Consider the following 11293-nt stretch of genomic DNA (forward strand, 5'->3'; position numbering starts at 1 on the left):
GTTTTCTTGTTTACTGAGTCAAGGCCTTCACTTCCCTGTGTATTTTTTTTTTTTAAATTTTATTCAATGTTAAAAAATGAAATATCTTATTTATTTTAACAAAATAGACCCTTGGCTGTTATTTCCTAAGGTAAGTGAGGAATGTATTGGTCATACCTATGGATCAAAGACTAAAGTTAGAATGGTATTGAATGATCTAATCTATTGACTGCCATTTCAGAGTAAAGATAACAGTAACACCATGGATTTTGTTGTCAAAATGAACCATCTAAAGACACAAGATAAATTTACCAAAATAATCTTCTCCTGTATGGTTAAAAAGGTAATGATAGCTATTAAGACATATTTACCATCAAATGTACTATTGAAGGAGTTGACCACCATATTGACTTTCTGAAATCCATAAATGTTGATTAATGCAATAGAATCTAGCACCTACCTCAAAAATTTCATTTTTTAAAGGGGCACTAGCTGTCAAATTCATGGTCACTGATATGACTCAAATTCTCATATTTGATTTATAACAATGTAAAACATTTATCCAAACTATCAAAAGTCTAAAATAAACAGTTTACAGAGCATGGGGTAGATAATTGTGTGTATTTTAGTCCAGACGCCATCTAATTAACTATCGATTTGACCTCAGATGACCAGATAAGCGATGTAAACATAAATAAAGATATGAATAGATTAAACCAACACGTGCAATTGGATTTTTATAGGTCTGTTTTATTTTATTTTATAGATTAAAAAAAGATGTTTCTCATTGTTTTTAACCGTATTAGAATGATTTTATGTGCATCGAATTAGTAATCAAATGATTTACCATAGTTTCACTTTCATTGTTGACATTCTTTTTCTTTAAATAACCAGTACACGTACAATGCATACATTGTCAATCTCTAGTCAGGGGTTAAATTGAAGTTCACATGAATACGGATTTAAAGAGGTTGACTCATTCACTTGCAAGTGAATAACTAATTATCAATGTTTCTTAGCATAATTTGACAAAATTGAACCTTTTTGGCTGCAAAAAGCGAATTGTTATTTCACTATTTCACTTTCATTATTGATTAAACAAAAAAAAAAATCAGACTTTAGATTTTTAGCTCACATGGCCCGAAGGGCCAAGTGAGCTTATGCCATCACTTGGCATCCGTCGTCGTCCGTCGTCTGTCGTCGTCTGTCGTCGTCCGTCGTCGTCGTAAACTATTTCAAGAATCTTCTCCTCTGAAACTACTAGGCCAAATACTTCCAAACTTTAACTGAATGTTCCTTAGGGTATCTAGTTTATAAATTATATCCGAAGTTTTGATCTATCAACAAACATGGTCGCCATTGCTAAAAATAGAACATAGGGGTCAAATGCAGTTTTTGGCTTATAACTCAAAAACTGAAGCATTTAGAGCAAATCTGACATGGGGTAAAATTGATTATCAGGTCAAGATCTATCTGCCCTGAAATTTTCAGATGAATCGGACAACCCATTGTTGGGTTGCTGTCCCTGAATTGGAAATTTTAAGGAAATTTTGCTGTTTTTGGTTATTATCATGAATATTATTATAGGTAGAGATAAACTGTAAACAGCAAAAATGTTCAGCAAAGTAAGACCTAAAAATAAGTCAACATGACTGAAATGGTCAGTTGACCCCTTTAGGAGTTATTGCCCTTTATAGTCAATGTTTAACCATTTTTAGCTCACCTGGCCGAAAGGCCAAGTGAGCTTTTCTCATCACTTGGCGTCCGGCGTCCGTCGTCGTCTGGCGTCGTCGTCGTCGCCCTGCGTTAACTTTTTCAAAAATCTTTTCCTCTGAAACTACTGGGCCAAACTTGGCCACAATCATCATTAGGGTATCTAGTTTTAAAAATGTGTCCGGTGACCCGGCCAACCAACCAAGATGGCTGCCATGGCTAAAAATAGAACAAAGGGGTAAAATGCAGTTTTTGGCTTATAACTCAAAAACCAAAGCATTTAGAGCAAATCTGACATGGGGGTAATATTGTTCATCAGGTCAAGATCTATCTGCCCTGAAATTTTCAGATGAATCAGACATTTCGTTGTTGGGTTGCTGCCCCTGAAATGGTAATTTTAAGGAAATTTTGCTGTTTTTATGCCCCACCTACGATAGTAGAGGGGCATTATGTTTTCTGGTCTGTGCGTCCGTTCGTTCGTTCGTCCGTTCGTTCGTTCGTTCATCCGTTCGTTCGTTCGTCCGTCTGTCCCGCTTCAGGTTAAAGTTTTTGGTCGAGGTAGTTTTTGATGAAGTTGAAGTCCAATCGACTTCAAACTTGGTACACATGTTCCCTATGATATGATCTTTCTAATTTTAATGCCAAATTAGAGATTTTACCCCAATTTCACGGTCCACTGAACATAGAAAATCATAGTGCGAGTGGGGCATTCGTGTACTGAGGACACATTCTTGTTGGTTATTATCTTGAATATTATTATAGATAGAGATAAACTGTAAACAGCAATAATGTTCAGCAAAGTAAGATCTACAAATAAGTCAACTGGACCAAAATGGTCAGTTGACCACTTTAGGAGTTATTGCCCTTTATAGTCAATTTTTAACCATTTTTCGTAAATCTTAGTAATCTTTTAGAAAAATCTTCTCCTCTGAAACTACTGGGCCAAATTTAACCAAACTTGGCCATAATCATCATTGGGGTATCTAGTTAAAAAAATATGTCCGGTGACCCGCCCAACCAACCAATATGGCCGCCATGGCTAAAAATAGAACATAGGGGTAAAATGCAGTTTTTGGCTTATAACTCAAAAACCAAAGCATTTAGAGCAAATCTGACAGGGGGGTAAAATTGTTCATCAGGTCAAGATCTATCTGCCCTGAAATTTTCAGATGAATCGGACATTCCGTTGATGGGTTGCTGCCCCTGAAATGGTAATTTTAAGGAAATTTGCTGTTTTTGGTTATTATCTTGAATATTATTATAGATAGAGATAAACTGTAAACAGCAATAATGTTCAGCAAAGTAAGATCTACAAATAAGTCAACATGACCAAAATGGTCAGTTGACCACTTTAGGAGTTATTGCCCTTTATAGTCAATTTTTAACCATTTTTAGCTCACCTGGCCTAAAAGGCCATGTGAGCTTTTCTCATCACTTGGCGTCCGTCGTCGTCGTCGTCGTCGTCTGTCGTCGTTAACAATTTTTCAAACATCTTCTCCTCTGAAACTACTGAATGGATTTGAATGAAACTTAAAATGATTGTTCCTTAGATTATCCTGCACAAAGTGTGTGCTTCGATTTTTGATCCGTCAAAAAACATGGCCGCCGTTACTTAAAATAGAACATAGGGGTCAAATGCAGTTTTTGGCTTATATCTCAAAAACGAAAGCATTTAGAGCAAATTTGACATGGGGGTAAAAATGTTCATTAGGTCAAGATCTATCAGCCCAGAAATTTTCAGACGAATCAAACAAACCATTGTTGGGTTGCTTGCCACTTAATTGGTAATTTTAAGGAAATTTTGCAGTTTTTGGTCATTATCTTGAATATTATTATAGATGAAGATAAACTGTAAACAGCAAAAATGATCAGCAAAGTAAGATCTACAAATAGGTTAATATGACCAAAATTGTCAATTGACCCCTTAAGGGGTAAATGTCCTTTAATGACAATTTTTCACAATTTGTTCATCATATTTGCTAACTTTAAAAAATCTTCTCCTCTGAAACTACTGAATGGATTTGGATGAAACTTAGCATGATAGTTCCTTAGATTATCCTGCACAAAGTGTGTGCTTCGATTTTTGATCCGTCAAAAAACATGGCCACCCTTACTTTAAATAGAACATAGGGGTCAAATGCAGTTTTTGGCTTATATCTCAAAAACGAAAGCATTTAGAGCAAATCTGACATGGGGTAAAAATGTTCATTAGGTCAAGATCTATCAGCCCTGAAATTTTCAGACGAATCAAACAAACCATTGTTGGGTTGCTGCCACTTAATTGGTAATTTTAAGGAAATTTTGCAGTTTTTGGTCATTATCTTGAATATCATTATAGATAAAGATAAACTGTAAACAGCAAAAATGATCAGCAAAGTAAGATCTACAAATAAGTTAAATATGACCAAAATTGTCAATTGACCCCTTAAGGGGTTATTGTCCTTTAATGACAATTTTTTCACAATTTGTTCATCATATTTGCTAACTTTAAAAAATCTTCTCCTCTAAAACTACTCAACCAAATTCAACCAGACTTCAACTGAATGATCAGTAGGGTGTATAAAATAAAGTTTGTGTTTTATTTTCTATTTTGGTCTATTTTTTTAATACTTTATGCATTAGGTCAACTATATTTGGTGTATGAAAATATTTTATGATCTATATGTCGGTTACGCAGGTTTTATTTGAACTTGACCTCATTTTCACAGTCCAATATTGAAGAATTGTTAGCTGTACATGTTTGCCTGGCATGGTTCAATATGTTCAATAAGGCATTGTTTACCAGGTGAGCGATTCAGGCTCTTGAGAGTCTCTTGTTCGTAAATCTTAGTAATCTTTTAGAAAAATCTTCTCCTCTGAAACTACTGGGCCAAATTTAACCAAACTTAGCCATAATCATCATTGGGGTATCTAGTTAAAAAAATGTGTCCGGTAACTCGGCCAACAAACCAAGATGGCCGCCATGGCTAAAAATAGAACATGGGGGTAAAATGCAGTTTTTGGCTTATAACTCAAAAACCAAAGCATTAAGAGCAAATCTGACAGGAAGTAAAATTGTTGATCAGGTCACGATCTATCTGCCCTGGAATTTTCAGATGAATTGGATAATCGGTTGTTAGGTTGCTGCCCCTGAATTGGTAATTTTGAGGAAATTTTGCTGTTTTTTTGTTATTATCTTGAATATTAATATAGATAGAGATAAACTGTAAACAGCAATAATGTACAGCAAAGTAAGAACTAAAAATAAGTCAGTATGACCAAAATGGTCAATTGACCCCCTAAGGAGTTATTGCCCTTCATAGTCAATTTTTAACAATTTTCTTAAAATTTGAAGATTTTCAATAACATTTTCCACAGAAAGTACTGTTATAGATAGAGATAATTGTAAGCAGCAAGAATGTTTAGTAAAGTAAGATCTACAAACACATCACCATCACCAAAACACAATTTTGTCATGAATCCATCTGTGTCCATTGTTTAACATTCACATAGACCAAGGTGAGCGACACAGGCTCTTTAGAGCCTCTAGTTCATAAATCTTAGTTATCTTTTACAAAAATCTTCTCCTCTGAAACTACTGGGCCAAATTGAACTAAACTTGGCCACAACCATCATTGGGGTATTTAGTTTGAAAATTGTGTCCAGTGACCTGGCCAACCAACCAAAGTGGCCGCCATGGCTAAAAATAGAACATAGGGGTCAAATGCAGTTTTTGGCTTATAACTCAAAAACCAAAGCATTTAGAGCAAATCTGACATGGGGTTTAAATTGTTTATCAGGTCAAGATCTATCTGCCCTGAAATTTTCAGATGAATTGGACAACCCATTGTTGGGTTGCTGCCCCTGAATTGGTAATTTTAAGGAAATTTTGCTGTTTTGGTTATTATCTTGAATATTATTATAGATAGAGATAAACTGTAAACAGCAATAATGTTCAGCAAAGTTAGATTTACAAATAAGTCAACATGACCGAAATGGTCAGTTGACACCTTTAGGAGTTATTGCCCTTTATAGTCAATTTTTAACCATTTTTCGTAAATCTTAGTAATCTTTTAGAAAAATCTTCTCCTCTGAAACTACTGGGCCAAATTAATCCAAACTTGGCCACAATCATCTTTTGGGTATCTAGTTTAAAAAATGTGTCCGGTGACCCGGGCATCCAACCAAGATGGCTGCCACGGCTAAAAGTAGAACATAGGGGTAAAATGTCAAAAACCAAAGCATTAAGATCAAATCTGACTGTGGTTGAATTGTTTATCAGGTCAAAATCTATCTGCCCTGAAATATTCAGATGGATCGGACGACACGTTGCTAGGTTGCTGCCCCTGAATTGGTAATTTTAAGGAAATTTTGCAGATTGAGCTCACCTTTCCTAAAAAGGAAATGTGAGCTTTTCTCATCACTTGGCGTTCGTTGACGTCGTCTGTCATCGTTAACAATTTTTCAAACATCTTCCCCTCTGAAACTACTGAATGGATTTGGATGAAACTTAGCATGATTGTTCCTTAGATTATCCTGCACAAAGTTTGTGCTTCGATTTTTGATCCGTCAAAATACATGGCCGCCATTACTTAAAATAGAACATAGGGGTCAAATGCAGTTTTTGGCTTATATCTCAAAAACTAAAGCATTTAAAGCAAATCTGACATGGGGTAAAAATGTTCATTAGGTCAAGATCTATCAGCCCTGAAATTTTCAGATGAATCAAACAACCCATTGTTGGGTTGCTGCCACTTAATTGGTAATTTTAAGGAAATTTTGCAGTTTTTGGTCATTATCTTGAATATTATTATAGATAAAGATAAACTGTAAACAGCAAAAATGATCAGCAAAGTAAGATCTACAAATAAGTTAATATGACCATAATTGTCAATTGACCCCTTAAGGGGTTATTGTCCTTTAATGACAATTTTTCACAATTTGTTCATCATATTTGCTAACTTTAAAAAATCTTCTCCTCTAAAACTACTCAACCAAATTCAACCAAACTTCATTTGAATGATCAGTAGGGTGTATTAAATAAAGTTTGTGTTTTATTTTCTATTTCGTCAAAAGACATGGCCGAAGGCATTGTTTACCAGGTGAGCGATTCAGGCTCTTGAGAGCCTCTTGTTTATATATCTCGTAGCTAGTGCCCCTTTAATAGTTTACTTATAATAACATAGGTATTGTTTATACAAACAAATCAGCCATTTCAGTTTACAAATGTAATTACTGTTATGATAAAGATGATGACCTCATGGGTACAATTCATTAACATACACAGACCACTTGTTATATCTTGAAGTTTCTGCTTTAAGCCAGTATGATTTGCTGAGACTATGTTTTGGTTTGCACACAGAAACCCCTTATATTTGCCTTAGTTGAGTTTGATTTGAGTGGGTAATTGGTCTATTTTGCTCAATTTTATATGGGTTGCTGTCTTGACTTTAATTGAGATTTGCTCTATCAGGATCACCCAACAGTTACAGATAATTACACAACCACCTTCTTAAACTACAGAAACATTGGTCACACTATGAGACTTCAGAAAATATATGATAAGAAACTACAAGGAAATATAACCTGAGACTAACAGAAAATACAATATGAGACAAAAGAATACAAACACCATTGAAGTTTGTATAAATGAGATATTGTCCTGATTTGAAGTGTACAAGTATTGGAATAATCTTCCGCTTGAGATTTTTTATTTGTTTTATGCCATGTTTTGCCATAACGTCAACACATAAGATCATTCATTATATTTCATGGAATTTATTTTATTTTAATTTCATACATTTGCAAAGCTGTAATGCATTATTTGTTTTTGTTATGTGTTAAAAAAAAATGACTGTCATGAATTTTGCTTTTCAAATTTCAATTTGATTCAAATAGAACCCTTGAATCCCATACATGTACAAAAGTAGTAAACCCAGGTGCAAATGCTAACAGACATATTCGAATCAAGTATTTGTAGATATGCAAATCGTATAAAAATTTATAACTTGTATGAATATTTCCCGCCATAGATTTCTTTAAAACATAGCATAATTTGAATAACATTTGTAAGTTATACATTATCTATATATAAATAAGTTTTACATTACTTATAGATAAATAAGCACAGTAAGCCAGCTGATAGATCCATTGCTGTCACAGACAAGTTCATTTACAAGTTGGATCCAAAGAAGAAATTTAAACCTATGAGGAAAGGAATACCAGTATCTGAGGTTTGTAATCTAATTTTTATTGAAAAAGGTTATGTGTTCCACTTCCTATCATTCAAAAACTTTGTTACTGAGTCTAATTATTTAAAAAAATGTAAGAATGCATATGTGATTTAGGAGGTAGGGTTTGTTTTGGAAAAAAAAAAGGAGTTTTCAAGGGATACAAGTTTTATTTTAGTTATAAGATTCAAAATACTCAAATTGGCATTACTTGCAGAAGTTGAAAAAGAACTTTACTCACATTTGTCTCAGAAATTTTGAATAAAAGTTTCCTGATATGTGGTATCAAACTTCATGTATGCATGCTTCACACTGTGATGGTTTTTATGCACCAATTCCTTATCAACTACCTATTTACAAAATAATTGTTTAATTTAGCCAGTGTTAAATGCTTTTAGAAATTCAATGAATGAAGAAAATAGTGTGTAACATATGATTGGATTGATTAAACTATTTCCAAGATGAAAGTAAATAGCATGATATGTCTGTCTGATACAATGCTTTATTTAAAAACACGACTTAAAACTTAACAAAAATAGATGTAAAGCAAAACAGAGATTTTAACATGGTGTTAACTGACAGTAACTTGGTTTTCTTATTGTACATAGTCATCAAGAAAATATTCATTTTTGTCATCCACTGCTCAAACTCTTCAAGAATATAATCTTAGATAGTGGCACATTTTGAAATAAATCCTTTCCCTTATTTATTGATAGGTGACAGGGGTGAGTGTTTCACCTGGTAAAGATCAGTTAGTAGCCATACATCTATCATCAGAGAATGATCTGGTAGTCTGTCTACAGAATCCTGGCAAGGAGGAGAGAGTTGGAGAATTTATAGGTACCCTAGGCAGACAATGGCAATTGTAAGTCTTTCTATATTTTGTGTAAAATTACTCAAAATGTATAATGAATTAAGATCTTTCAGTAAATTGTTATTCTGGATAGTACATCTGTAACAGATAAACTATTAGGATATATGACATCTCAAGTCTTAACAATTTACAACTTCTGTAAAAACTTGCATAATTTTGTTTTGGTTGGTATAATGCTATGTCGTTGTCGTGGTCCAAAGACACATTTGGTTGTCGGACAATAACTTTAGTTTAAGTGAATGGATCTGTATGAAATTTTTTAATAAGGTTCAATACCACAAAAAGAAGGTTGAGATTTATTTTGGGGATGAGGGTTCCAACCGTTTACCCAAAATTAGTTTCAGGATAATTACTTGTGTATAAGTAGATTTTTTCCCATTTTCTTGAAGGAGTTCATATTTTTGAAAAGTTTCAAGAAGAAATCTTCAATTGCACAGTATTGTGCAATAGATTTCATTTGTAGGATCCCTGACCAAATTTATTTTGTGTCAGAAACCTATATTATGTAAAAAAAAAAATTGATCATAATCCAAATTCAGACAGTATAAAGCTTGAATATTGTGTCCAAATTTGCCCCCAACTGTTCAGGTTTGACATCTGCAGTTGTATCAGGCTGCACTCAGCAAAGCTTTTAATTATCACATAGTTCCTTTGTCTACGATATCGTTAAGTTTGGCTTGAAACTTCATCTGTGGTATTGTTCTTGCCTTGAGTGTGGTAAGTGATATAACTTTCTCTTCCATCAGGTGATCTTTCCATTTTACTGTGGATTCAGTTATTTTCATAGGTACCAATTTTTATTGATTGAGGAAAGCATGCATATTCCTGGATATTTAATTTCGTAGTTTTGGCAATGTCTGCATACATTCCTGTACAAAATTTGTAAATTCTTGGTTTCCCTGTACCAACAAAATCGGCAAAAATTAGTATTCAACAAATATTAATGAATCCACAGTATATAATTCATAGGAAAAATAAAAGTCTGAAGGAAGATTTAAATTTAATTTGAAATATAGTAATTTAATCTTATAATGGAATAAATGCATCAGTAACACATTATTATTTCTTTATAGATTTAACAGAGAACTGAAGGTTCAGACATTAAAACCAATACCTTGTATGCTTGGTGGGAAGAGACGAACAATTAATGTGCGTCCCACAGCTAACAATGGTGGTCCAACATTCCAGAAAGATGGCGTAGACATTGCTTTATTGTGGCCAGAATCTGGATGAACAACGTAGAAATCAAATTTTATTTTGCTGTACTAAATGTTCCTATTGTTATGCATAGTGGTGCAAAGAATTAGAACATGCATTCTCAAATCATTATAAAGTGGGTACATTTAGCGGAGATATATAATTAAAAAAGTGCTTCAATAAATTTTAGTTAGAAATATTAATTAAAAAGTAAGTTTTAGGCTTAAATATATGCTTATGAAAGTTTTGGGGTAGAAGGACAAGAAATTGATAATATACCATACATTATTTTTTCATTCTTGTTTCTTTATGTTGATAAATTTTTCTGGAAGGCCAAAGTAAATGCATCGGAATTATTCTAATTTTCATGTACAATACAGCATATATGGTACTAAAATCAGATTTTAAGAGTAGAGTTTATATATGTATATATTCTTATAAATCATAATTAAACCATTAATATATGTGTTCAAACTAAATGTAGATCTGATTAGTGTTTTGGAATTGCTATTTGCCAGAACCATGTGGTTAAATTTTGAAAACAATATTTTTCAAAAATATTTTTCAAACACCAATCTACTTTTGGACTTCAAGTGATAAATAATAAGGTTTTATTTTTTCATGAATTGTTTTTATTCAATGTAGATACAGTAATTATGAAAAGTAAAGTTAGTTTGTATTTTTTGTTGATAAAGAAACTGTAGTCTTGGTAATAAAGATCCTACCCTAACACCGTTGCAGATTATTCATTATTGCAATATATGCACTTCATCTTAAATATAAAAGTAATCTTATAAAAACTTGAATAAGATAGCAACAATGAAATCATTCCAAAACACTAAAAGTCAAATGTAGATTTTTATTAATGTGATATTGTTGATATTGAAAACTATGTTACTTATCATTATATTTTTGTATTTTATTATAAATTCTATTTTATTTGTGCCTTAATGTCAAAGTGCTTTATCTTATTCTAATGAAATGTTTAAAGGACATGGTTTCAAGAAGTCTCAGACTTACAATATTAAGAATTATCAGTCATAAATATGTTTTATGTTGTTTGTACTAGTGACTTATAAATGCAAGGTTTCACTTTGTAGCCATGCAATTTGAAGAAGTTTTAAGACAGTGATGGGATCATGGAATGTGAACTTCCATTTGACTTTGATAGGTCTTTTGACTTGTTGTTTCTGAATTGCAGGACTTAATTCATCAAGTTAAAAACAAATGGTTTGGTCCATTCATAGAATGACATTTGAATACAGCTAATAAAAACTTAGGTTTGATACAATTCCCCAGTAGATTTAACTTGAAATAATGT

At 32.9% G+C, this 11293-nt stretch overlaps 1 protein-coding gene across 4 annotated transcripts in view; it reads left to right on the top strand.

Moving 5' to 3' along the window:
* Window positions 1–10775, top strand: part of LOC143065084 (unconventional myosin-Id-like) — a 48173-nt gene extending 37398 nt beyond the window's left edge. For all 4 annotated transcript variants that reach the window (XM_076238427.1, XM_076238428.1, XM_076238429.1 and 1 more), the window contains 4 exons: window positions 221–322; window positions 7788–7904; window positions 8618–8766; window positions 9849–10775. In XM_076238427.1, the coding sequence (XP_076094542.1) occupies window positions 221–322; window positions 7788–7904; window positions 8618–8766; window positions 9849–10008 (528 nt within the window). In that variant the 3' untranslated portion in view covers window positions 10009–10775. The remainder of the gene's footprint in view (window positions 1–220; window positions 323–7787; window positions 7905–8617; window positions 8767–9848) is intronic.
* The last annotated feature ends 518 nt before the right edge of the window (window positions 10776–11293 follow it).

This window comes from Mytilus galloprovincialis, chromosome 2 (assembly GCF_965363235.1).
Source record: "Mytilus galloprovincialis chromosome 2, xbMytGall1.hap1.1, whole genome shotgun sequence".
NCBI lineage: Eukaryota > Metazoa > Mollusca > Bivalvia > Mytilida > Mytilidae > Mytilus > Mytilus galloprovincialis.